The sequence below is a fragment of the Panthera pardus genome, unplaced genomic scaffold, assembly GCF_024362965.1.
Source record: "Panthera pardus isolate Hobbes unplaced genomic scaffold, ASM2436296v1 HiC_scaffold_11, whole genome shotgun sequence".
Lineage (NCBI taxonomy): Eukaryota > Metazoa > Chordata > Mammalia > Carnivora > Felidae > Panthera > Panthera pardus.
In genome coordinates this window covers 79,463,030-79,490,567 of record NW_026526666.1, presented here as the reverse complement: position 1 = coordinate 79,490,567, position 27,538 = coordinate 79,463,030, and the positions used below count along the sequence as shown (strand labels likewise).

General features: G+C 51.0%; 1 protein-coding gene across 1 annotated transcript; it reads left to right on the top strand.

The window, feature by feature from the left end:
• Window positions 1-368: 368 nt before the first annotated feature.
• On the top strand, window positions 369-22,211 carry TFAP2E (transcription factor AP-2 epsilon). The gene is made up of 8 exons (XM_019430085.2): window positions 369-441; window positions 4,910-5,364; window positions 5,456-5,935; window positions 6,466-6,517; window positions 17,218-17,440; window positions 18,762-18,880; window positions 19,419-19,560; window positions 21,271-22,211. Exons 1-8 carry the CDS (start codon window positions 369-371, stop codon window positions 21,551-21,553), a joined length of 1,827 nt encoding a protein of 608 aa, XP_019285630.1. The 3' UTR covers window positions 21,554-22,211.
• The last annotated feature ends 5,327 nt before the right edge of the window (window positions 22,212-27,538 follow it).

Sequence of the window (27,538 nt, the reverse complement as noted above, 5' to 3'; positions counted from 1 at the left end):
GAATTGCACGTAGCTCATTACTGCCACACAGAGTGTAAAGTGGGATGAGGTTGGACCAATGGGCATAAACCAGATCTCACAAGTCGTGGTATGCCATGCTCAGAAGATTAGAGGTGGGATCATGCTGCGATTTTTTTTTAGCAGACAATGTGATCCAGTTTGCATTTTTTAAAGATGACTGGCTGCACAAGGGGGACAACTGAGGCAAGGAGCTCAGAGAGGAGGTACTAAGTCTGAACTAAGTCAGCGGCAGTGAAGATGGGAAAAATATATAGGTAGGAGTTAGTTAATAGGGCTTGGTGATTAACTGGAAGTGAGGAGGGATAAAGAGCCCTCCCGGATACCTGATCTGGGCCACTGAATGGATAATGGGGCCATTCGCTGGCACCAGGAACACTGGGAAACAGGTTAATGCAAAATACAAGCTCATTTTGGTAAATGGTGAGTTTGTGCTGCTTGTGGAATATCCAGGGGGAAGTTGCTTTCTGCAGTCTGGAGCTCAGAGAGGTCTGGGCAGAGTGACAGATTTGGGAGTTGTGGGTGTAGAGTCTTAAAGTCCATAGGAGTGGCTGAGAAGGGAAGGGCCCAAAGCAAGTGGCAACCACCTAGGGTCCCTGCTCTCAAAGTACTTGTCCTCCTGAGGTGGAGTGAAACCCTGCAGAAAGGCTTATAACACCAGAAAGACTGGGCTCTGTACTTTAGTGAGGAATGGTCAGAGAGTTCTGGGCTCCTGAATGGGGAAGATGCTAGGCTAATTTAAGACCAAGCTCTCTCTTGGCAATTCAGCTTCGAGGGAGAAAAGGGGACCTGAGCTGCAGTTGTGAGATATAACCACCAGGTGGCGACTCAGCATCTCCTTGTGCCAGATTTTCCCCGCTCTGCCAACCAGCCAGACCCAGAGGGCAGGAGAAATTGCCAAAGGCTGGGAGGAGGGTGGCTGTGTCAATCAATAAAGGAGGCAGGCCTGAGTTTTTTCTTAACATCAAATCCAAATGCAAGCTCTCTTTCTGAAATGAGAGGGAAATATTTGAGCCTGGGAGAAGAGCAATATGCCAAGTATGCCAAATGGGAGCCTGTGATATCTGAACATGAGCACCTATGTGTCAATACATGTCCTGTGTTCCATGCGTAGGATTGTTTCCCAAGAGTGTCTCTATGTTGTGTGTCCCCATGTGCCCAGGATAGTCTGCATATGTACCCCTGTGCACATCCCAGGCCTCCACATATGCACATCTGTCCCAGAGAGTGGGCAAACAGCAATGCCCTCCTCCATGACTCAGCAAGCAAGGAGTCCCTCAGCCCAGAAAGAGAAGAGTGACAGAGTCCACAGTCACAAAACCTGGTAGCTTGTAGCAGATCATGAACATCTGTCTCCCAGTAGCCATAAAGCAAAATCATTTATCAGATGATCTCCTCAGATTGTACCTGGTTTCTATGTCTAGCTACCGAGGGTCATGGAGGCTTCCTAAAAAGATCCCTCAACCAGCTGAGGAATTGATAAACTCATCCACTCACCATTTATTTAATAAGCATTCACTGAGCACTTGCCATGCACCAAAGCCAGTGCAGGACACAGTCTCTGTTTCTCCTTTCATCTTCTTGTGAGGTAGTTCATGTGGCAGAAAAGAAAAATCAGTTGCAGCTGTGAAGAGCCTGGAATGCTGGTTAGGGTGTTTAAACTTTTTTTCCCTGAAGATGGGCCATGGGAAGCCCCAGGAGAGTTTTCAACAGGAAGGTTACATGGTCCAGTCACTCTTTTTTTTTTTTTTTTTTTTTTTTGAGAGCGAGAGAAAGCACGTGCACATGAACAGGGGAGGGGCATGAAGGGAGGGAGACAGAGGATCTGAAGCAGGCTCTTGCAGGGCTTGAACTCACAAACCGTGAGATCATGACCTGAGCCAGAGTCAGATGCTTAACTGACTGAACCACCCAGGCGCCCCTTTGGTCCAGTCACTCGTATTGCTAAGTGGAATTGGAGGTGCGTCAGAAGAGTAATGAATGAAGAAGGCAGGAGACCAGTTAGGGGGTTGTTGTAATGGTCTAGGCAGTGGTTCTCAAACCTTACTGAGCTTCTGAGTCACCTTATGAGTTTATCAAAACACAGATTTCCAGTCCCCACACTCAGGTTTATTGCCTCAGTAGGTCTGGGGTGAGTTCCAGGAAGTAGCACTTGTAACAAGTTTGTAGACGTTGTAGGTGATGCTGGCCCAGGAAGCACACTTTGAGAACTCTACTGGTCTATGAGAAAGAGTATGGGAGCTTAAAGGGCTGACAGAGGGGTGGAAATACATGTTTAAGGGTTAGAAATGACGACACTATATGGGGATTGGCTTATGAGGATGAAGGGAAAGTCAGAGTCTGGGATGACTGTTTTTAATTTGAAGGATGGTGGTGCCATGTGCAGAGCTGTAGAACACGGAAGAAGAAGCAGGTTGGGGTGGGTAGCAGGGGTGGAGGGGATGTTGATCATGATGTTGATGGGGTGGGTAGCAGGGGTGGAGGGGATGTTGATCACTCGAGGACTTGGAAAGTTTCAGATGGCTGCAACAAGATGTCTGGAAGAAATATCCACCTGGAAATTGCATCTGTGGGTCTATCTAGTAAGAGATACAGACTAGAGATAAAGTTGAAAGAGAACAGCCAACTAACAGTCACTAAAGTCTTGAGAAGGAACTCACTCACTCACTCATGAAGAATGTAGACAGGAAGAAAATGTGGAAGCCTCAACACTGAGAATGAATAACTGACATGAAGGATGTGGGTGAACGATGAGATAGAAATGGAGGCTGGGGAGTGGTCAGAGTAGAAAGGAAGAGAACGAGACAAGAAAGGGGTGTCTTAAGCTACAGCAAAGTAGGGTGAGAAACCCAAGGAAGCCACTGGACAGGCAGCCTGTCCTGTCATCCTGGCTTTCCCAAGTCTGCTGGAGAGAGTGAAGGATCCCCAGACCTGGGCACGGGCATTACCAGCCTTGCTGCTCCTGGACCTCCCCTATAGGGGTCCACCAACCTGCATGCCATGCACTAACCCACATACACCTGTCCTGGAGCCTCACTTCTGATGTCCTCTGGCTGAATTTGAGGGTGGGGGAGAAGGTCTCTCATCACAGACTCACACACCTGCATATACAGACACATGCAAACATACTCCAGTCCTCTGGTCTGGCCTGGGCATGGAGGTAGCAGTGCCGTCCAGCTCTGCTTCACCCACCACCCTAGCTGGTGGTTCCAGCTTCCAGAAGGTTCTTAGGGATGCTGCTTTCAGCCTCCTCCCTCACAGCCCCCCAGGCTGAGATGACCCAGACCTGAGCACTACACCTGCCACGTACCCCTGGAATAGTACAAGTCTCCTCCACACACATTCCACGGGTCCATCTGCCTGTCCTCTGTAATCTACCTCCATGTTTTCATCTTTCCTTTCTCATCATCTGCTTCACTGGAAAGGGGCCTCAGAAAACATCTAGTCTTCTCTGTGCTCCCCTACTTTGTGGCCGCTGCTGTTGAAGTTACAGGAACTGAGGTCAGAGAGGAAGAGGGACTTGTTCAAGAGCACAGGTAGGTGCAAGTCAGAACTAAATTCTTAGGTGCCTGAGAGGGAGGCAGTACAGGATAGTAATTCCCAGCACTATATAGAGAGGCTGGAGGCAGGCCACCCTGGTGCTGCCACTCACCTGGCTGCTTGACCTTGGGCAAGTCCAGTTCACCTGTCTGTACCTCTTCTTCCTCACCAGAGAATGTGAGACTGATACAACTCAGTATTCATCAGGTACTTGGCGAAGTAACAGCACACTCTGTCATAAGAGCTTGCTGTGGTTATTTCCTCTATGCCTTGGCCTGAGCATCTTCTTGCCTTTTTTTTTTTTTTTTTTTTTTTTACCCATCTTTCTGCTTTTTAAAATTCCTATTCTTCTTAGTATTCCTCTCATTTCCCTTTCTTTCATCCTTGCCCCTGCTTCTCAGGAGGAGAGGGTTGGGTTTGGGGAGAAAGAAAGGTGGAGAGACTGCAGAGACCAAAATGATCTTGAGAGCCAGCCAGTGCCTGCCATGATAACACACACACAGCCTGCCCTCCTAAGTGTGATGGCTGCACACCATCACGTGGGGAAGTTACACACATACTCAATCAGCCCAGGCTCTAGTGGCTTCAGAAACATCTGGAGCCCTTCTCAGGTGGAACTCATGCTGAACCCCGCTGGACAACTCTCTCTCAGTTTGTGTGTCCAGGTTCCTCAGACCCTGGCTTGGCACTGGGAGTTATCAGCCACCAGAAGGCTGAGTGAAGAGGGCACTCTTTGAGGGTCTTTGATCCAGAAACATTCAGAAAGATTGTGATGGTCCTCTACACACACAAACGCACGCACGTGCATGCACGCTGACACAGGGGTGCACATGAGCCAGTGGGCTTGAGTCTTCAGCCCACAAATTTCTTCCACATTGACGATGGCCACATCCATAGTCCGGTGAAGTGGTTAGCGAAAGGACGGATACCCACTTTACAGACTAGGAAGCTGAGGCCCAGGAAGAGCAGCGATTTGCTCAGAAGCAAATAAAGGCGATAGAGCTGAAATTCAAACCCAGGACCCCTACATCCTAGCTTCCAATCCTTCTCTGTTTCACCACAGCTGGGATTTGAGCCCAGAAGGCGTCTCAGAGCAAGCGGGAGGTGGGGGGGGGGGGGATTGAATTCACGCCCCGCTACCCACCCCATGGGGTCGCCCCAAAGCCCCGCCTCCCCTTGAACGGTCGCTGGGGAGAAGGGAGAAAGCGGCCACAGCGTGTCTCTTTAATGCGCGCCCCGGAGGCCCAGCGCGCCCCCGCCACTATAACTGGAGTGCATGGAGCGGGCTGCGCTCAGAGGAAGAAGGGCGGGCGCTGGGCACCCGTTGACCGACTTTTCCAAGTGTGATCAGCGCCCGTCCGGCCCACGTCCCGCCTCCATGGATCCGCCCGGGGGCGCCCACAGCTGAGGACCCGACGCCCGCCCGCCCGGCTCTCGACCGAGTGGCACCCCGCCGCCCCAAAGGGACCCCCGCGGGCTGTGCAGGCTCCCCGCGCCTCTTACCGCAGCGCTCGCCGTCGGGCGAGGGCTCCGCCGCCGCCACGCCTCGTGCCCCGCGCTGCCCACCCCATGCTGGTGCACACTTACCCCGCCATGGTGAGTAGTCTCGGGGCCCGGGACCCCGAGTGCTGGACCTGCCGGACCTCCGCCTCCAACGAAACCTCGGAGGGAGGGGGCCACAGGGACTCGGCCAGCGGCGGACGGTGCGGGTGCGCGCGCGAGAGACCGCTGTCCCAGCCCGAGGCTCCGGCGCCCGCGGGCCACCCTGGGACAGACCTCAGGCCCCCGGACGCGGGCAGGACGGCAGCCGGATCCCCGCGAGCTGAGGAGGGTCCTCTAGGGCCGAGGTCCTTTCAGCTGCCAGCGGGCCGCCTAACGCGCCCCTCTCCTTCCCCAGGAGCGCCCCGACGGGCTGGGCGCAGCGACTGGCGGGGCCCGCCTGTCGTCCCTGCCCCAGGCGGCCTACGGGCCGGCGCCGCCACTCTGCCACACGCCGGCCGCCGCCGCCGTTGACTTCCAGCCGCCCTACTTCCCGCCGCCCTACCCGCAGCCGCCACTGCCCTACGGCCAGGCGCCCGACGCCGCTGCCGCCTTTCCCCACCTGGCCGGGGACCCGTACGGCGGCCTGGCACCCCTGGCACAGCCGCAGCCTCCCCAGACCGCCTGGGCCGCGCCCCGCGCCGCCGCCCGCGCCCACGAAGAGCCGCCCGGCCTGCTGGCGCCGCCCGCCCGCGCTCTGGGCCTCGACCCGCGCCGCGACTACGCCACCGCCGTGCCCCGGCTCCTGCAAGGCCTGGCCGACGGGGCGCACGGCCTGGCCGACGCGCCCCTCGGCCTCCCAGGGCTGGCGGCGCCGCCCGGCCTAGAGGACCTGCAGGTGAGGCCTGAACGGTCCGGGATGGGCCAGGACCGGCCGCGGTGATTTTAGGACTTTGGCTGGAGGCACGGTGATGAAGGCGGGCGCCCGACTTTTCTCTTAGCCTGCGACTTCTCACTCCGAGGATGAGTCCCACGTCTGGGTTAGATGCTGCCTGGCCATTAAGGCGTCCTGGCACCGACTCACTGCACGGCAACCCTCGGTGGAGTAAATGGGCAGGGGTTTCGACCACTCCTCTAGCTCTCCGCTGGGCGGCGTGGGGCATCTGAGCCCCCGCTGGGGCAGCCTGTGCCCCCTGAAAGAAGCAGAGGATTTGCCTGTCCAAGGTTCAAAATTCCCCCTTTCACATGGCATGGCGAGGTATCCAGGGCTCCAGCTGCACGGCAGTCCTGGTCCTGCGGGTCACCCCAAGCGTAGGTGGTGAGCAGAGGGCAGAGCAGACAGGACCAGGACCAGGGACTGCAGGAGCTTGGGAAGTGACAGGGGACTAGGTCCACAAGCACCCTTACCACTGCCTCTCCTATTTGCAGGCCATGGATGAGCCGGGAATGAGCCTTCTGGACCAGTCTGTGATCAAGAAAGGTAAGGAACATCGTGCATCTGCCAGGGCAGAACTGGGCCCCCCACCCCATTCCCCAGGGTGGAGACCCATTTCCTTCCCCGTGGAGTTTGCCTCCTATGTGTCGCTGGGTTCAATGGCCAGCGGACCCTCTTACTAGTCCATTAGGGGGGCAGCAAAGCCTGGGGTTCTGGCCAGAGCCTGGGCAGCTGGGCAGGTTGGCATGTTGGCCCCAGAGCCTGCAGCCTGGGGTGGGCTGGGCCTATCTTGCTCACTCTGCTCCCCGGGCCACCCATGCCCCGCAAAGGGGCTTGGCCTCTTTCTATGAAGGGGAGGGCACTTTGGATCTGGAGTTAATTTGCAGAACAAGTTAAACTACTTTCCTGTCTCCTAAGAGGTGGGAATGGGAATGCCATTCCCATGGATTTCATTAAATTATTTCCTCATTACAGAGTCTTACCATTTCCTAGCCTGGCAAGCTTTCCTGTCCAGCAGGGCCTTGGGGTCGATTAGGGGGTGGGAGAAACTCGAGTTTCCCTGAAGAGTCTTCTCTTCTTTCAGGAGCCTCTTTACACATTTAGAGTTATATGAGTTGGTGTGTGAATATCATCAGTCAGTCTGAGTGCAGGAGGGCCAAGGCCTGCCTGCTCCTGGATGTGAGTTCAGGGTCCTGTACATGTCTATATGTTTCTTTCCTAGGTGTCTTTCTGGTATTTCTTGATGTGTAAGTGTGTCTGTTGCTAAGTGTGTGATGTGTGCCTACTAGGTTAGTGTATATTTCTGAGTGTTTGGGGGTCTCTATGTGTGTATCAAGGTCTTTGTTGTGTCCTGGAATTTGTTTGTTTGTTTGTTTGTTTGTTTGTTTGTTTTTGGTGCTGAGGATCTCTAAGCATGTGAGGATCACTCCCTGTGTGTTTTGGTGGGTGTTTGTGTCTCTGCACTGGTAAAAGTCAGGGGTTTGAGACATGCCCTCCAGTGGATTTTCCGGCTTGGGGGACCGGGTTCTGGACGTGCCAGGAAAAGGTGAGAAAGAGAGAGTAAGAGACAGAGAGTCAGAGGGGTACAGGCTTTGGGTGGGCTCCTTAGATTTGGGGTGGGTGTCCTGGGAGGAATTCTATGAAACCTGCAGTGCCTGGGGCAGGTGCTGCTCCTGTGGGATTTGGCTCCAGTTGTTTTTCAAAAGAGAGAATTCAAGCCCAGGCTTTGTTTGCCCTCCCGTGTTGGGGGCTGGAGTGGGATTGGGGGCTGGGGGCTGGACTTCCAGGAGTTGGGGCTGGGTTACCAGGGGCTGGGAGTTAGTTGGACAACCTAGAGTATGGAGGGTGGGGGGGGTGGGGGAGGGAAGATGAAGGGACAGGCTTCCTGGAACTTAGGTGGGGAGGACGCTGGGAACCCCCGCTTCCTGGAGCAGGAGCTGAGGTTGCAGGCGCTGCGTTGGTTTAGTGGACTTTTTGGAACCCGTCGGAAGTAAGAGCTCGGTCTGCAGTTGGCAAGAAGAGCCTGTCGCTGGGCCCCCAGTTCCCGACTTCTGCCCGGGCTGGAGAGCCTGGGGGGGCGGGGGGGCTAGGCACACTGACTCCCTCGGGGAGGCCAGCCCCTTGCGTTTTGGGAAGGAACTCGGGATCCTCTGCCCTGGGGAAGGGTAGAAGGATCAGCTGGGGCTCTGAGTACCTTAAACCCCAATCCACAAGCAGGTCAGGAAACTGGCTGCAAGGAGGAACTGGAATTGCCCCGAGTTGGTTTCTCTCAAAGGACATCAGCTGCCATAAATTGCGGGTCCTTGGTGTGCGCCGGAATCCCCGACGGCGGTCCTAAGACCGCAGTGAGTGCGGCCGGATTGTCCAGAGGGGCTGCCCGCTGGGCCTCGCGGGGAAGATGTGGGCGCTGGTGCCGCGCCAGACGTCGGGGCCGGGGGCGCACACACCCGCCGCACCGCAGTGCCAGCCTGTCGGTGGGAGAGCGCAGCGAGGTGGAGCGCGGCGACCTGAGCGCCCCATTCCGGACGACGGGTCACACGGCCGGGAGCGCTGCAGCAAAGGGAGAGGGGTGAGAGCAGGGGACCCCTGCGGAGGGGAGGGCCCGGTTCTGTAGCCGCGAGCTTGGGCTTGGGCCCGCGCGCCGCGCCTTTGGGAAGGAGAGAGGGTCAGTGCCGGCGCTTTCGAGCTTTGCAAAAGCCGAGGCAGAGCTGGTCCCGGAGGTCTTGACCTAAGCGGCTGCCTAGGCAGGTGACGGCGCGGAGCCCCTGTGGCTAAGCAGGCGGCCGGGCTTAGAGCCCTGCGCGCAGCGGGCACTTTTCGCCAGGGACTTCCGCTGTCGCTGCGGGACTCGGGGGTGGGGTGGGGCGTGGATTTGCGTCCTTCTTCGCCCTCAGGCCCTACCGATGACATCGGGAGCCCCTGTAATATCTTGAAGACCTCTGACACCTGCCGCGGGTGGTGGGGGCCCCACCGGCCTGCCTGGGCCCTGGAATTACAGAAAGTCATTCTTGGCTGGCTGACGCATCAGATTCCTCCAGCTCCTCCCGGCCCTGGAGGGAGCGGCAGCTGTGTCGCGGGCAGTTGAGATCCTGGGTGCGAAACGGAGGCAACCCCAGCCCTACCCCAGAAGCAGCCTTCCAACCACAGGATATCGCCGGGGAGGGGAGCCTGGAAGCTCCCGAGAGCCCAGACCCTGGTTGTAAAACTTTCGCTACTCTAGGCACTTGTCCTGGAGGGGAGGGAAGCGAAGCCTCCGCCCCCATCACACACTTCCCGGTCTGCTGCCCCTTGCAGCCAGGGTGTGGGTCCGGGGGTGGCAGACGGAGCCGAGGCCGACCCAAGGAGAAGCGAAGAGCCCTCCATTTTCTGCCCATGTTTGTCCCCTACAGTTTTGCAATCTTTCCTAGGGGCACAGAAAGCAGGTGGGACTGGTGGGGGAGACAGACCTGGATGGGAACATTCTCTAGCGGAGAAAGGTAGTGAGGCGGATCTCTACTGGTGGCTTGGGAGCTTAGAGGAGGAGCACTGAGTGTCTGAGGCTGGGGGGCTTCCTACAGGAGAGGTTAGGATGGGTCTCCCTAGGTGCATGCGTGTTTGTTGAATGAATGAGCGATGGGTTTTGAAGTCTGAGTGCACCGGGAGAGAGGGTGTACAAAGGGCTACGATATTTTCACCACACTAGGCACAGCATGTGCAAATGCCCTCCACTGTGGAAAAAGCCAGACAGGTTAAACAGGTTGAAATCTGCGGGGTTTCTACAGCCACAGCTGGAGGGGAGTGGTTAAAATGAGAATTAAGAAAAATACCTCCTCCCCACCAGGAGAGTGGGTGGTTGCCTAGTTGAGGGTGGGCTCTGTGGTCCAATCTCTCTCAGGGTCTCCAAGGCAGGGGCTGAGGGAAATAGCCACTCTCTCCTCTGCTCTCCTTGGCTCTTGGGAAGGAAAGGGAGGGGGAGGGTCTGGACTTCCAAGTCCATCTCTACAGGGCCAGGCCTAGGGTGAGGTAAGTGAACTACTCACCTCTGAGGCAAGGTTTAGATAAATAATATATCTCAATGCAATAATTTAAAATAAGAGGTATTGCCAAAAATCCATGATAAACAAAAATCCGAGTTTTGCATAAAGACAGGATCTGATCTGGCACTTCTGCATTCCTGCCTCACTCGCCTCCCAGGCCTCTGCTCCAGCAAGAGACTGAAAAACCAGTGCCCATGCAGACAGAGTTTGGATGGTAGCTGAGGGCCACATGGGACAGGGGAGTGAAGGTTAGCCCGAAGGAAACTTAGCCATCCAGGGGAGATGAGGAGGCTCCAGTGGGCTGGGAGGGGTGTCAATACCCCTCCTGTCTACCTTTCTCCAGCTGCACCCCACTGCCATGGGGACCAGTGTACCCTAAGTGTGGGCTAAGGAGCCACATACATCAGAATCTCTTGGAGATGCTTATTTAAAAATGCAGATTTCCGGGGCGGCTGGGTGGCTCTATGGGTTAAGCAGTTAAGCATCCATCTTTGGCTCAGGTCATGATCTCACAGTTTGTGAGTTCGAGCCCCCGCATCGGGCTCTGTGCCAACAGCTCTGAGCCTGGAGCCTGTTTCAGATTCTGTGTCTCCCTCTCTCCCTGCCCCTCCCCCCTTGCAGTCTGTCTCTCTCAAAAATAAACAAACATTAAAAAAATTTTTAAATGGGGGCGCCTGGGTGGCGCAGTCGGTTAAGCGTCCGACTTCAGCTCAGGTCACGATCTTGCGGTCTGTGAGTTCGAGCCCCGCGTCGGGCTCTGGGCTGATGGCTCAGAGCCTGGAGCCTGCTTCCGATTCTGTGTCTCCCTCTCTCTCTGCCCCTCCCCCATTCATGCTCTGTCTCTCTCTGTCTCAAAAATAAATAAAAACGTTAAAAAAAATTTAAAAAAAATTTTTAAATGCAGATTTCCTGGGCACCACTCCACACCTATTGAGTGAGAGTCTGTGGAAGTGTGGCCCTGGAACTTGCATTTTTTAACAGATTTGTTGAAGTAAAACTTACATACCTAAAATTCACCCATTTAAGAGTATAATTTGATGATTTTTAGTAAATTTATGGACTTGTGTAGCCATTATCACAATCTGCCTTTTTTTAAAAAGTTCATTTATTTTTGAGAGAGAGAGAGAGAGAGAATGCTAGTGGGGAAGGGCAGAGAGAGGGGGACAGAGAAGATCTGAAGTGGACTCTGCACTGACAGCAAGGAGCCTGATGTGAGGCTTGAACTCACCATCCAAACTGTAAGATCATCTTGACTTGAGCCCAAGTCAAGAGTCAGAGGCTCAACAAACTTAGCTACCCAGGTGGCCCCACAATCTGTCTTAAGACATTTCCATCACCCTCCCCAAAATTCCCTCATTCCCGTTTGTAGTTAATTCTTATTCTCACCTCAAGCCTTAGGCAACCACTGATCTTTCTTTCTATAAATTTGCCTATCCTGGACATGTTATATCAAAGGAATATATAAATATGCAAACGGTGCATCAAGCTTCTTTTACTAAACATAATGTTTTTGAGGTTCATCCGTGTCATAGCAGGTGAGAGTAGTTGGTTTCTTCTCGCGTTGCTGAGCTGTACTCCATTGCACGGAGGAAACACATTTCATGCATCCATTCATCAGCTGACACTTGGATTGTTTCCACTTTTCGGCTACTAGGAATAATGCTGCTGTGATCATTCATATGCATGTCTTTGTGTGGACATATGTTTTCATCCCTCTTAGGTAAATTCCTAAGAATGAAATTGCTGGATGTTATGGTAAGTTTGTATTTCATTTTCTAAGAGACTGGCATGCCATTTTCTAAAGGGGCTCTTCTGTTCTACATTTCCACTAGCAACGTGGGAGGGTTCCAGTTTCTCCACATCTTCACCTACACCTGATTGATTTATAATAGCCATCCTAGTGTACTTCAGTATAGTTTTAATTTGCATTTCCCTAATGACTAACGATATTGAGCACTTTTTCACGTGCTTACTAGCCATTCATGTATCATTTTTAGTGATATCTATTCACATATTGTGACCATTTTCCAGTTGGGTTGTTTATCTTATTATGGAGTTACAAGGCTTCTTTACATATTTTGGATTGTCATCCTTGATCAGATATGTGATTTGCAAATATTTTCTTCAAGTTTATGGCTTGTCTTTTAATTTTCCTAATAGTGTGTTTTTTTTAATTTTTAAAAAATGTTTTATTAATTTTTGAGCGAGAGAAACAGAGTCCAAGTTGGGGATGGGCAGAGAGAGAGGGAGACACAGAATCCAAAGCAGGCTCCAGGCTCTGAGCTGTCAGCACAGAGCCTAACATGGGGCTTGAACCCACGAGCTGCGAGATCATGACCTGTGCTGAAGTTGGACACTTAGCCAACTGAGCCATCCAGGTGCTCCCTTAATAATGTCTTTTGAGGTGCAAATATTTTTAATTTTACTGAGTCCACTTTATTTTCTTTTATGGATCATGCTTTTTAGGGTTGTATCCAGGAACTCGTTTCCCAGCAAAAAGATTCTTCTCCTATGTTTTCTTCTAGACGGAATTGAAATTTTAACCAGCCTTCTGGGAGAATCTGTTGCACACTCCCCACATTCAGTGGTCAGACAGTATCTACCACCTGTGGATGGAGTGTGTAGACAGGTGTGAGTCTTGTCTGACGCGTTGAACAACTAGGTGCTCTTGTGTCTGTAGTAGGAGTGTGTGTGTGTAAATGGCTTCTGCTTGTGTGATGGGGGTGGGTGTGGGGTGGGACACCATGAATATACCACTTCAGCCTCGGGAGTCACTGCGGTGCGGGAAGCAAACACCCATGTCCCTGCTTTGTAGTCTGTGCTAGTTTAATTCTTACCTCCATGACTGTCCCTTTCTCATGCCATCCCCTTCCTAACCTTGGGTTCCGTCCCTCTTGCCATTTTTGAGGGAAGAAGCTCTGAGGACAAGTGGGGGGAAGCAGCAAAGTCTGTCATTCACATACACAAACACACGTCCACCTGTCATGCACCTACACTTAGCAGCACCTGTATTTGCATAAATCCAGCATACACTCTGTTTAACTGTATCAACAGGAGCAAAAGCACTCGCAGATATCCATATGCATGCTGCCACATTCCTACAACACTCAGGAGGGCAGAAACTATGTCTGTGTGTACAGCTGGGGATCAGCGCTCCTTCAGTGAGTAGGTGCACACATGCACAATCTTGCTCCTTGCTCTGTCCGTGACAGGCATCATGGTTTGTGTAGAGTCATTTGTGACACACGTATGCTCACATATGTCCCTGTTTGCACATGCACAAACAGCCCCATACAGCCTCGGTCTCCCTCTTGTCTTATGGGGCCTGGCCTCAGGGAGCCCCTCGTTTGAATAGAAGTTGGGATGGAGGAGGTTGCTGGAGAAGAGAATTTTCTGTTCCTTCTGACTACTCCCTCTGGCTAGGGGTCATGGGAGGGAGGATAGTCATTCTGCCCTTCTTTTTATTTTTAACTTATTAATTTGTAGGTTGTTTTTTTTTTTAAGTCAAGCTTGAGGTATAAGTAACCTTATGTGTACATTTCTCTGAATTTCGACAAATATAAACATATACTCATATAACTACCACAATACGATATAGGATAGTTCCATCACCCCCCAAAAAGTCCCCTCAAGGCAGAGGGACAGAGGTGAAGAGGGAGCCTGTACACAGGCCTGGGAGACACTGGGGCGGGAGGTGGGGATGGCTCTGGTTGCCTGTCCCGTGTCCATGTGTCTGTTGAGTTAGGATATCTTTGCTCCGCACTCTGGGAGGGGACTGGGATTAGGAAAAGGTCAGCGAGGCAGGATCAGAGCCTGTTTCTAATTAAAATGTTGATATTTTGTCACCAGGGCTTTTTTACATTAATTTATATTTTTTAAAAGATTGGATTAAAGTACCGTTTATCATGCTTGCTGAGTTTTTGGTGCCCCCTTAAATTTTGCTCCCAAGGCGAGTGCCTTACTTGCCTCACCCTAGTTGGTCCTGCTCTGGGGACAGGGAACTTGCCTGGGGTAGAGTGTGTGCTGTTCATTCTCCCTATATTCCACCACCACCACCACCACCACCCCAACCCCCGCCCTTTTCCACCTCTCCCTCATCTCTTGGCCCCTCCTTGGACCCCAGGAGGAAGGGCACTTTTACTACCAATCATTAACAAAGGGATGAGGCTCTCCCAGTGCCCACCCTCTCCCCCAATCTGGGCTGTGGGCCATCACTCTTTTTCCCATTTCAGGTTTCAAGGGCCCTTGCTCCACTCATTTATCCCACATTCACTGATGCCCATTTATGCCAAGACCCTGCCCTCAAGGCACTGCTGGCTGGGAGGGAAGACAGCTGTGGAAGCAGACACGAAGGTTCAGTGTGGTAAGGTCAGGGCTGGAGGGAGACAGGGGGCTGGGGTCGTGGGGCCAGGAAGCTATCCCCTGGGGATGGTGCCTGCACTGATACTTGGGAAGGAGGAGGCCTGCTGGGGGTGGGGGTGGGGGTGGGGATGGGGATGGACGGTGAGCAGTTCTGTGGGGCTCAAAGAGCTCACACGCTGATGGTCCCCCATCCCAGGTGGCACTTCACTGTGTTCCATGCAGCTTGTGCTGGGTTTTTAAATTCTTGAATTGGTCATCAGGGTTCAAAGGTCCAGAGATTCCACATAGAAATCCAGAATCCTGGTTTCATCAGCAAACAAAGCAACCCGGAGTTCTGGCACTGTTGGTGTGTCCTGAGGGGTAACCCTCAGCCAAGTAGCGGCTTTCCACAGGGCGCCCCCGGTCCCCCACACCTTGCTTACTTGTTACCTGTTGTGCTCCCTCTTTGAAGTCTAGAGCTGCGCTGTCCACTGTGGGAGCCACCAGGCACATGTGCCTATTGGGCACCTGAAATGTGGCTAGTCCAAATTAAGATGGTCTATAAATGCAAAACACGCATTGAATTTTGAAGACTAAGTACAAGGAAAGAAGGTAAAATGGCTCATTAGTAATTTTCAAATAGTGATTACGTGTTTCCGTGCTAGTATTTTTTTTTTTTCGTGCTAGTATTTTTGACACGTGGGGGAAAATAAAATATATTAAAATTGACCTCACATGTTTTTTTTTTTTTACTTAAAAACATTTTTTAGAGATAAGAGTGTGAGCGGGGGAGGGGCAAAGAGAGAGGGAGACACAGAATCCAAAGCAGCTCCAGGCTCTGAGCTGTCAGCACAGAGCCCACACGGGGCTCGAACCCATGAACTGTGGGCTCGAACCCACGAACTGTGAGATCATGACCTGAGCTGATGTCAGAGCCTAACTGACTGAGCCACCCAGGCACCTCTCTTTTCACTTTTTGAAAAATGGGTACTAGGAAACTTGAATTTATATATGTGGCTCACAGTATATTTCTGTTGATCAGTGTGGGTTAAGAGCCTAGAGGACAACTGTGGAACCAGGCAAGAGGGGCAGGCAGCAGCCAGAACACAAAGAGGGTGTTATATGGAAGGCACTATGATTAAGGATGTGAACTTTGGAGTCTGTGATCAGAGTTCAAGACCCATTTCTGCTCCCTACTTGCTGTACCATCCATTCGAATCTCCTGAACTCTTAGTTTCTTCAGTTTGGAATTGGGATGGGTAATAGTATCTACCTCACAGAGCTGTCCACTTGGTATACAGTTGGCACTCATGATAGGCGACATCATTCTGCCTGCATGACGCTGGCATTTGATTCACAGGGAAGTGATGGGCACTGATGGGTTTTAGTCTGGAGGTCAATGTGTTTTGGAAAGATCCCTCTGAAGCAGGGCAGGGAGACCAGAACAGAGCTGTGCCAAATTTGGGGCAGGAAGTGAGTGAGCGTCTGTGCACCTGTGGAGAAGTGACTGCATCCAGGGCCCAGTGGGAAAATGAGAGCCTCAGGGCAAAGTGACGGACAGAATGTGGTGGGAGAGGGCAGTGTGGAGGGCACCACTGAGGCTTCTGGCTGGGGGGCCTGGTGGAAGGTGGGAATGCACATCCAGAGACAGAAAAGCTGGAGGGGCTCTGCCAGGCCGGGAACCGGTCAGCCTTGCTTACCTCTGGGTTCCCTGGCACACAGTGCTCGGCAAATATTTGCTGAATGGCTTAGGGCTAAGAGTGCTGCCTTTGAGGCCACAGTCCAGGGCTTGCTACTGGTTCTCAGTCTAGCAGCTGTGTGATCTCAGGCACACTGCTTCACCTCTCTGGGCTCCAGTCTCCTCATCTATACAATGGGAATAGTAAACATAGCCCCCTCATGGATTGTTCTGAGGATTCAGTGAAGTTATCCATGTAGCACATAGCATAGCGAGTGTTCAGTTAACTGTTGGCCCCAGGCTTCCCACTAATCCACACACACCCCAAACCCACACACAAGGACCACCGTCTCTCCCAAGGCTCTCACTTCCTTGGAGGAAGAGAAGCCCAAGTGGAAGCAAGTACTTCGATTTTTTTCTCTTCCACTTGAGGCTAAGCAAAAGCATGGAGGTTAGACCATGGGAAGAACTTTCTTTCTGAGCCAAGAGCATCTAAGTGGGTTTGAGAAGAGTCCCTTCTCTGTCCTACATAGATTAGTAGATAGTTTTGGGGAAAGGGGCTGTGGAGTGTATCTCTTTATTCTTGTCTCCTTGAGCATCCCATAGTGACTTGGTAGGGAGGCGGACAGCATCAGAGGCCTAATGGGGACATAACCTTCCTGCCCCTGACATGTGGGAGTCCAAAGTCTCCAGGCCTTCACTGGTCTGAGGGTGGAATGTGGGGATCACAAGCAGGCAGGGAAGCTGGGGACTCCTTTCGTTTGTGCAGACCTAGCTGGGCCCTGCTGCAGTGACTCAGGGAGCCTGTCTCTGTATTTCCAACCTTCTCTTTGGTTGCACCTGCCCAGACTCCAGGACTCTGCAGAAGCTTTTTGGGTTTTAATAAGGAACCAGCCTCGCTCGGCAAAGGAACGCAGGTTCAGGACCCAGGCAATTCCAGGTTCAATTTCCACCACCCGTTAGCTGAGTGGACTCGAGTGATTCACGTTAACCTCAGTGTGCCCCAGTCTCTTCTTTTGGGAAGCAGGGACAGTAGGATAGCCCTCAAGCGCTGTGATGTTTAGACTCAGCTGTGTGCCTGCATGTGGCACGGTGCCCAGCACACAGTCAGTGCTTCCTCGACTCTCCCACTGCACAGCTGGCTAGAGCCGGTGCCCTGTGGTCCCTGGCTCAGTGTTTCTCTCTCCCTTGCTCTTGCTTCTGTTCTGCAGTTCCCATCCCCTCCAAAGCCAGCAGCCTCTCGGCCCTCTCACTGGCCAAAGACAGCCTGGTTGGTGGCATCACGAACCCCAGTGAGGTCTTCTGCTCTGTGCCAGGCCGGCTCTCTCTGCTCAGCTCGACGTCCAAGTACAAGGTGACGGTGGGGGAGGTCCAGCGGCGACTCTCACCTCCCGAGTGCCTCAATGCCTCCCTCCTGGGCGGTGTCCTTCGCAGGTAGGACAGTCAGCCCACAGTTCCCTGCCCAAATCCGAGGTCATTTCACATCTCCTTAGGGGAGCAGAGAGGGGCCAGTCTCACCCCAGGCCACAGCCTCATCTCCATTTCTGCCTCCTTGGGGAACTGTGCCTGTTCTGGGGGGCAGGCCCAGGTCCCCAGCAGCTCCTACAGGTCTGTGGGCTTGGGGGTGGAGGTGGGGAAAGAAGCCTGGTCACAGAGAAGGGATGGAGGGCTTAACCATTTTGGGCAGAACGGACAAGGCTGGGTCTGGAGAAGAGAAAATGCTGTCTTATCCCCTCCCCCAAGGAAGGGACACCCCATTCCCTGTGGAGCATGGACCTCTCTGGTGTGTTTGTGTTTTGAAGTCCATGGTCTGTCTTCATAGTTTGGTGTCTGTCCCTCTCTGTGCACATCCTTGTGCCTGGGTAGAGTAGTTGTGCGTCAGGGCTGGGAGTTTTGATGTGTCTGAGGACAGTGTGTGTGTGTGTGGGGGGGGGGGGGGGACAGCCAGAAGTATATGTTCTCATGAGTGTGGGTTTCCTGTGTTACTTCTAGTGGGGTGTGTTGGCTGGAGTGTGTCCTGCTCTGTGTGTGATTGCACGTGCTTCTGGAGGTAGACATATGTGTGTTTACAGGTCTGTAGCTCTGTGTGGAGGCTGCATTTGTGCACATGTGGGCGTATCTCTATTCTTGGTCTCTTTGAGCACCCCAGAGAGGCTTGTATGAGTCCATGACTGTCAATACATATGTCCCTGGGATCCTGGCTTGGTGTGAACATGTGTTTCTGTGTCCCTGAGTGTCTAAGTCTGCGTGTGTCTGCATATGCCTGACTCTGTGGGTATGTGTGTGTGTTGTTATTGCCCTGGGTGTGTGTTCATTTGTGTGTGTTTATATATGTGTCCCTGGGTGACTGTGTGTCCCTATGTCTCTCTGTGTGCATGTTCTGCACATGGGTCTGTGTGTCCCTGGGTATCTGTGTATGGCTCAGATTGTATGCTCAAGTGGGGAAAAAGGACCCCAAGATTCTGGCCTACCCTTCCCTGCCCCAGGCTATCCCTGCTGTTGAGAGGATTGGAGAGATATGAGTAGCTCTTACAGCAGGGTGCTAGACCCCCCACCCCCATCTTGGCTGCAAAGCCAGTGAGGTTAGGAAGATATTGGGAAGAGGCTGAGAGAGGCCCCTGAACATCCCCAGGGCCAGACCCAAGCCTTGGCACAGGCTGTTGGAGGCAGAAAGGGCCTGTTGGGATCACTTAGACATATGCTTCTTTCTTGTCTTCATAGTGTCTGTTTGTCTCTCTCCCCTGTGCATGTCAAGGGCCAAGTCCAAGAATGGGGGCCGCTGCCTGCGCGAACGGCTAGAGAAGATTGGGCTCAATTTGCCAGCTGGCCGTCGCAAGGCCGCCAATGTGACACTTCTGACTTCACTGGTGGAGGGTGAGTGAGGCCTGAGGATGGGTGTCAGTGTGAGCATGAGGGGAACTATGTCACCCAGTGTGACAGCGTGTGGCTGTCCCTGAGACAAGAGGGTGTGTCATGTATGAGTAAGGGGTGTGTGTGATACATGTGTATAGTCTTTATGTGCATGGGCATGCGTACACATGCAGGTGCATGGGGGTGAGGTGGGGGTAGGGGAGGCGTGGCCAGTGTTTGGAGGTGGTAAAGGGATGAGGGGGTAAAAGTCCCTTCCCTGGACATTGACAACTCTGGGCTCGATCATCTCAACCCCAGGCTCTGGGATACATGGTGGCCTCAGCTGCCACCCCTGAGCTCAGAGCCCATCCTCCACGGCCCCAAGAGCAACGGGATTAGGTCTGAGGCTGCTCTGGGAGGGAAACCATAGGAAGTATCTATAGAAGCAGGATGGGGCAGAATAGCCCCTGGCCAGGGGGTCTGAGGTCCAAGGCTGTGCTCCAGGCTCAGAGGTACACCTGGCTGTAGTGACAGCTCATTGCTCTGCCTCTCCTCCCCACAGGAGAGGCCGTGCACCTGGCCCGAGACTTTGGCTACGTCTGTGAGACTGAGTTCCCAGCCAAGGCAGCTGCCGAGTACCTGTGCCGACAGCACGCTGACCCCGGGGAACTGCACAGCCGCAAGAGCATGCTGCTGGCCGCCAAGTGAGTGAGGGTGCCACGCATGGGTGCTTTGGGGCACCATGCACAGGCTGTCATGGGCGCCATGCATAGGCACGTGTAGGTGCAATGCAGACACAAACACCAAGCATGGGTGCACTGGACACCACTCACATGTACACATGATGTGCAAGTGGCCCCACAGGGACACACATGGACACGTGAACATTTCTGGGTTCTATGCATCAGCAAAAATGGTGTCACAGCCAGGCTTACATAGGCCCATGTGTGCGTCCCACACGTCCGTACACTGCCCCATGGCATCCCAGCCCCAGTCCCAACATGGTGGTCTTGCTTCCCCTGCCTAAGCCTTGCCCATAGGCCCTTTTGCTCCAGTGACTTCCCTCAGGGAACCAAGACATACGGAGCTGCAAGTTGACCCTCTCTTGTCCTTGCTTCACACCTGACCCCTCTGCAAATCCCCTTGGTGGCTCCCTCACCACCACTCACATGCTACAACCTCAACTCTGGTCTCCTAATCTCACTCCTAGACCTCATCCCAGTGCCCAACCATTCCCTCAGATTTCCTGCACATGCACTGCTCCTCTGCCCGAGAACCTTCAATGCCCCCCCGCCCCCAGCTACTGCATTGATTTTCAAACTACGTTCTGTGTGATGCCTTAAGGCCTACTTAATGAACTGGTATTCCATTCAGATTTCATTTTTAGAAGGGTCCCATTGCAAGAAGAGGCAGAAAGAGGTAAGAAGGGTTAAGTCCAGACTCCTTTGAGGACCCTACAATCTGGCCAGCCCAAACCCCACCCACCGCAACTGACTTTCTGGCTGTATCCTGCCCTCACACCTGCTGCTTAGAACAACATCCAGTCCCCCACCTCCACTCTCCCTCCTTCAGGGCTTCTAAGGCAGAAATGGAGTCACAGACTCAAAGAACTGCTGTGTCTCCTGGGACGTTTGAGTTCATATCGTAGCTGGAGAAACATATCCAGGACAGGGCTCTCCTCGCTCATTCATCAATGAACTCATCAACTCTGGGGCCTGGTCATGTGTAAAATGCTGACTGGCTTCCACAGTGATGCAGAGGTGAGACAGGAGTTATGTTCTCCTGCCTGAGCCACATGCAGGATGCAAAGAAATGAATAGTGGCCATGAACTGGAGCTAGACTCAAATCCCAGCTTAGTCACTTGGGCAGGTCACCAAACCTATCTGAAACCAGTTTTCTTACGTGGTGAGAATGGTTAATAACAGTATGTATCTGTTGTGAGGATTAAGTGAGATGACGCATACAGTGTTCTTGGCACAGCATCTAGGCTTCAATTCATATTCACCACTAACTATTATTTTAGTTCTTCAAGGCAGATTCTGGATTGTTCCCTAATTATTTCAAAGAAAAAGCTCTGTGAAGCACTGGGTGTTTGGGATGGGAGTGGGAAGGGATCAAGGAAAGCTTCCTGGATAAGGTAGTAGAGCTGGATTGTGAATGTGGGTAGGACATCCACAGGCAGAGATTGTAGGGTATTGGCATATGCCATTTAGTAGCTGTGTGACATTGGGCGAGTCAGTTAATGTCTCCAAACCAGTTTCCTTTTCTGTAAAATGGGTATGACCATCATTTGCAGACTATTGACAGTGTCAGCAATCATAAATATATAAAAATTGCCCTGCACACAGTAGGTCCTTCTCTCAGCTCAGACCTTTGTCCTCTAACCTCCACCCCTGCTTCCTCCCTCCACCAGGCAGATCTGCAAGGAGTTTGCAGATTTGATGGCTCAGGATCGCTCACCACTGGGCAACAGCCGCCCAGCACTCATCCTGGAGCCCGGAGTACAGAGTTGCCTGACACACTTTAGCCTTATCACCCATGGCTTTGGTGGGCCCGCCATCTGTGCTGCCCTTTCTGCCTTCCAGAACTACTTGCTGGAGTCACTCAAGGGGCTGGACAAGATGTTTCTAAGTGGTGCGGGCAGTGGACATGGTGACACCAAGGCTTCAGAGAAGGATGCCAAGCACAGGAAATAAATGCTTCTTCCACTGCCTCATCCCAGAGCGTTTCCCAAGGCCTGAAATGAGGCCTTAGTTCCTGGGGGTGGGCCTGAACGGATTAAAAGGTGGAGCTTGAGTCAGGCCAGAAAGAGAACATTCATCCAGAGACCATGGGTGAGAGGGAGAAGGGGAGGTGGCCTCTCTGTGATGGTTTGTTGGTAAGTTAAGGGCCCAGATGTCTGTCGCATGGGTGCAATTTTCTGACCCTTGATTGCTGAGAAGTGCTTGGACAGGGAATTGGCATGGAGAAGCCTGGTTTTGTGGCTGAGCCCTGTGCCTCAGGGCACCTGGGCAGCGGTGGATACTCCTAGAGGCCAAAACCTTGCTGTTTTTACTGATGGCAGGAGGGAAATTGTTAACCAGAGGTGCTGAGGAGTTGGTGGCCTCATCCCAGAATCTCCTACCCCCAGCAAAGGGGTGCTGGCAGGGGGCCCCCGTGGGTTTCTTGGAACCATCCCACTCTTGGAAAGAAGTGGGCGGGAGGAAACCCCAAGGAGCAAAGATAAAGCACAAATTACAGAACTTGAATCCAGGCTGCACTTCACAGTCCTGTTGCTGTTTGTCCTATTTATTTATGTGTGTTGTAATTAAATTTGAAAGTTTAAAAATGTCGAGTGCAACTTATTTATCCCAATGAGTGGAGGACTCATTTCACTGTTTTCTGCTTACGCACCAAGACGTCCGGCTGGACCAGCATGGAGAAGGAGTTTTTGCTCGCAAAGGGCTGTGGGTGGGCCGGGAAGGAAGAAAGATTGTATCAGGGACCCTGAGGTTGTCATGGGGATTTTGTACTTGCTGTTGTTTCTCTTGACCCTGCAGTCCATGTACCTCTTTGACTCTCCGATGGCTTTCTCATTCTTAATAAAACCTATTCATTGGGTATGAAACCTCCCTGTCCTTCTTCAGCCCAGGCCTGGATTGCCTCTCAAGAGAGCAAGGGGCCTCTAAGGAGGAATCACTGGAAGGGGCTGTGGGCACCTCTGTGTGAGGGGGTATAGAGAGTGGGTCTGTTTGCTGTGTCAGCATCTGTTACTTCTGTGTGTGTGTGTGTGTCCCCGATGCTAATTCGGCTCTTTTTGAGGATTTCATTCGCTAGGCATCTTTTCTTTCCTGTATCCATCAGTCTCTCCATCTACACAATCATCTACTACATCACTCCCCAAAGCACTCACGTTCTAGGGTCTCTTCCCCATTTATTTCCCTTGCAGTTAAAAGTTTTTGAAAGATTGCTATACCTCTACCTCCACTTCCTCACCCCCAATTCACTCTTTAACCCACTTCAATCTGGCTTTTACCCCCACCAGTCTATCGAAATCCACTCAGCAAGGTGATCAACAGCCACAATGTCAAATCCAAAGGGCTTTTTCTCTGGACTTAGCAGCACTTGATAGGCTGACCACTTTCTCTTTTTTGAAACTCTCTTCTCTGTGGCTCCCAAATTCTGGTTTTCTCCGACTTCCATGGTTCCAACTCTGGCTCGTTCTCTACTTGACCTCTGTTGGTGTTCCCTGGGGACTTCTGCCTGAACTCGAGGCTTGCATGTGTATCAGGATGTGTGTCTCCACTGGATTGTCTACCAGGCATCTCAAATTTATGTCCAAAATGGAGCAAGTGACCAGGTTCTCAAATCTTGACCTGCTCCACAGTTTCCCTCTCAGTAAATGGTACCACTCCCCACCCAGCTGCTCAAGCTGGAAATGGAGGAGTCCTGTTTCTTTCCCTACACCCAATGCATCAGAAGGTCCATCCTCTTTTATCTCCTCTGCCACTACCCTCGTCCTCAGGACTACTGAAGTAACTTTCAACTGGTCTATTTTTACTGGTACACCTTCATACTAAGCCCTGCAATGACCTGGACTTTGTCTACTTCCAACCTTCAACTATTCTCTTCATCATTCCCTTTGCTCTAGCCACACTAGTTTCCTTTTTGTTGCTTAGTTTTGTGCCTCAGGGTCATTGCACTCACTGTTCTCTTTGCCTGGAATGCTCTTCCCCAGTTCTTTGCAGGTGTGTCATCAGACAAAGATGCTGGGAGTTAAGGGAACATAAAGTCCAGGAAGCATCTCCTAGGGAAAGGTCCAAAGATGTGATTTCTTTTCCCAAGAAGGTTCACTGCTTCATCCCACCCATATGAAAGGAGGAATGGAGGAAAGGCTGGAAGTATGTATGCTCTGCTTTAACCAAAGCCCTGGGCCTGGCAAGAGACACTCAACCACAAAAGCTGTTTGAGACTACAGGAAGTTGAGGGGATTAAATGAAATAACAGACATATAGCACTTAAACAATGCTCAGCACATGGTAATAAATCAATAAAAGGCTGTAAATATCTCTAAGGTGAACATGGAGGGAACCAGTTTATCATCAACCATTCAGTGCTGGACAACTTTCCCTAAGTTAACCATGTAGTCCTCACCAAGTTCTATTTTAGGGATAAAATTCTACCTCTGAGCAACTTGACCAAGGTCAGAGAGCAAGTAAGAGGGGCTCATACAGGTCTGTCTCTTCCACCCCTCCATTCCCACTGCTCCACATGCCCTCTGCAAAGGTGCTCTCAGGTCTGAGTCAAACAAAAGTAGGTTCTCCAGCCCTTTGGGCCCTAAGGCTCTTGTCCTCCAGTATATGGTCAAGATGGTAACAGTACAGAGGCAGGAGTATACTGTGGAGAACATAAGTGGCATAAGAAGCTTCTAATGAGGTCTCAGAATTTGACTCTTCTCAGTTAACTTCTGTTTGTTGGTGATTCCACAGCAAAATAAATTGTGTTTTATCCCCTGACAAACTGGGTCTACCCCTAAGGAAAAGTAGATGATGATTAAAGAAAAAGTATATACAGATTACATGACTTCTTTCTCACAAAGCAAGTAGCTGTGAATTAAATGGAGTATTTAGACTAGGTAAGCATCAATGTTTTGAGTTCATATTCATTTCTTTAAACCTTTTTTAAAATGTTTTATTTATTTTTGAGAGAGCACAAGTGGGGGAGGGGCAGAGAGACAAAAGGACAGAGGATCCGAAGCGGGCTCCACACTGATAGCAGTGAGCCCAGTATGGGGCTTGAACTCAGTGAACTGCGAGATCATGACCTGAGCCAAAGTCAGATGCTCAACCAACTGAGCCACCCTAAGTGCCCCATATTCATTTGTCTTAAAGGGTCACGGTGCTCCTGAAGGAATGAGTAGCCTTTGACCACCTTCCCTCTTTGAAACCTCATGAAGTTAGGTGAGTGAGGCTGAGCAGCAGGCCTTTCTCCTGTCAAACACAACCTCCTAACAGAGGAGCTAAGTGAGCAGCAGACAATTAGGATACTGAGAACTTTTGCCTGTGTCGAGCAAAGGGCCCAGACAAAGAACAGTGAAAGGACTCTGGGCTTCAGGCAGAGCAGGCTCAGCCATTGGTGTTGAGCTGGGAAGCCAAGCATTTCTCAAGCTCTCTCATCACCCTCCCCCACCACTCAGAGGTTCCTTGTCCGCTTCTCCAAACTCTTTACTAGTCAGGGCTCAGCTTCCCTACCCTGAGGCAAACCAGCTGTTCTCCTCTCCAACCTATCTCCTCTACCCCACGAAGGAATAGATTGCTTTCTGTGTATTAATCACCTGAAAGCAGATGGGAACCAATCGGAAGACCATTCTGAGCAGTTCGGGCATGAGTGTTAAACAATCAGTGAATTCCCAGTGTTTTTCAAACTCCAGGAAATCAATTTAGAGGGATACAGCTGGCATTAAAATAATTAACTCTGGTGGAAGAAAACAGATGAGAAAACAGCGTATTGCATTATGACTCAATCACACACATATACATTATCTGTAAGAAAAATTTCAAGAAGCAACGCTTACCCTTCCAGTGGGCATATACAGGTGTGAAGTCATAAATGTATGTTGAGGCCATGGAAATTCAGTTGGATCACGGGCTTTATGAAGTATGAAAGAGGGAAAAGAAACTGGGGAGCTAGCATGGAAGAGGATTATGAAATGCCTCACATGTCAAACTAAAGAACTGGGTTTTATTCTAGAAACAGTGGAAAACCATCAAAGTTTTAAGTGAAAAGATGTATGGATGGTCAAATTTGTAGAGTACAGAGAAAGAACTAGAGAGGAAAAAGATTAAAAGTAGAGAAGGTAGGAGGCTGTTAAAATAGTCCAGGAAAGAAGGTGAATGATAAACCAGAATACTTGGGAGTTTTACTAAAAGAGATTTAGGAAGTAAAACTGCTACAACTCAGTGACTATGTGAAGGAAGGAGAAAAAGGCACCAAAAATGGTGCCTAGCTAAGTGCAATGTGGCATCCTGAACTGTATTCCAGAACAGAAAAAGGACATTCATGGGAAAATGGGTAAAATCTGAATAAAAGTCAGAGCTAATACTAATGTACTAATCAATATTGGTTTTAGTTTTTGACAAATGCACAGTGGCTATGTAAGATGTTAACCTAAGGGGGAGCCAGGGGAGAGGTAGAAGGAAACATTGCATTATCTTGTGCAATTTTGTATAAAACCAAATTTATTCTAAATTAAGTTTCTTAAAAATAAATGATGCCAGGGTGCCTGGCTGGCTCAGTCGGTAGAGCATCTGATGCTGGAGGTGAGATGCTTAGGAGTAAGTTGATCTGGGGCTCAGAAAAGAGATATGGATTGGAGAAAGGAGACTGGAGTTAGGGTAGGCTGGTGGACTTACCCAGCTTGCCCTGGGGACACTTCAAAGACAGAGAACCATTTCATTCCTGATGACGCATGCATGCAGAATAACAAGTTTATTCCTGGTGAGCAGTGGATGCAGTATCACAATGATTATATACTTACCGCATACGAGGCCCTGTTCAAAACGCTTCACGTTACCTCATGGAATCCTCCTAACTATCCCCCATGGAATAGGTACAATTTTGACCATTTCACAGATGGGAAAACCATGAAGCAGGACTCCTAAATTTTAGTACAGATACTCAACTGGGGCAAGCATCAGAATCACCTGTGGAGCTCTAAAAATAGATGCCTTAGAAAAAGACCCAGAAAGCCAGCCAAAAGCCAAAACCTACGCATATTCATAGTGGTAGTAGAGGTTGAACCAGCTGTGGTGATATGAATCTCTTTTTCCCCATTTACCCAATGATTAAATTTCTTCTTATGGTTTAAACATCTACCACAGGTGTCCCCCAAAGTATATGACATTCTAATCTGATGTTAACACAATAGTTAGTACAAAGGTTCTGAATGTAGGTAGTATCTTAGAGAGATGGTATTTTACTTCAGATAAACAAAAAAATTATCTGTATATGGTATTAAGAGTAGCACAGAACTGGATAAAGTAGGGCTCATCTTAGTTTAAGACCAAGTGGGGTTTAGGGGTACCTGGGTGGCTCAGTTGGTTAAGCATCCCACCGGCTCAGGTCATGATCTCCCGGTTTGTGAGTTCGAGCCCTGTGTCAGGTTCTGTGCTGACAGCTCAGAGCCTGGAGACTGCTTTGGATTCTGTGTCTCCATCTCTCTCTGCCCCTTCCCCACTCGCACTCTGTCTCTCTCTCTCTCTCTCTCAAAAGTAAAATGAGACATTAAAAAAAAAAAGACAAGACTAAGTGTGTTAACTAGACCAGCAGCAGCATCAATTGGAAATGTTAGAATGCAGAATCTCAGGCCATACCCCAAACATGTAGAAGCTACAGGGGCAGGACCCAGCAAGCTGTGTATCAATAAGCCCTCCAGGGAATTGAGATTCATGCTTAAGCTTGAGGACCACGCTCTAAAGAAACTTCCACCCAACCATTCTCTATCATGGCTGAAGACACAAATTACTTAGGAAGCTTTAAAAAATATTCCTATGTCTAGGACCCAAACCTGCTTAGTTAGAATCTGGGAGTGACTGCAGCCTAATCATGTATAAAGAAGAAAACTCCCCGGGATGATTCTGATACATACATCCAGTTAAGAACCATCATTTTAGTGGCACTAATCAAAAAACATTTACATTATT

Coding starts and splice junctions, on each gene's coding strand:
- TFAP2E (XM_019430085.2), top strand. CDS start 369: ATGGGGCCATTCGCTGGCACCAGGAACACTGGGAAACAGGTTAATGCA. Junction 5,365..5,455: donor CGGACGCGGGCAGGACGGCA/GCCGGATCCCCG, acceptor CTCCTTCCCCAG/GAGCGCCCCGACGGGCTGGG. Junction 18,881..19,418: donor TCTGACTTCACTGGTGGAGG/GTGAGTGAGGCC, acceptor TCCTCCCCACAG/GAGAGGCCGTGCACCTGGCC.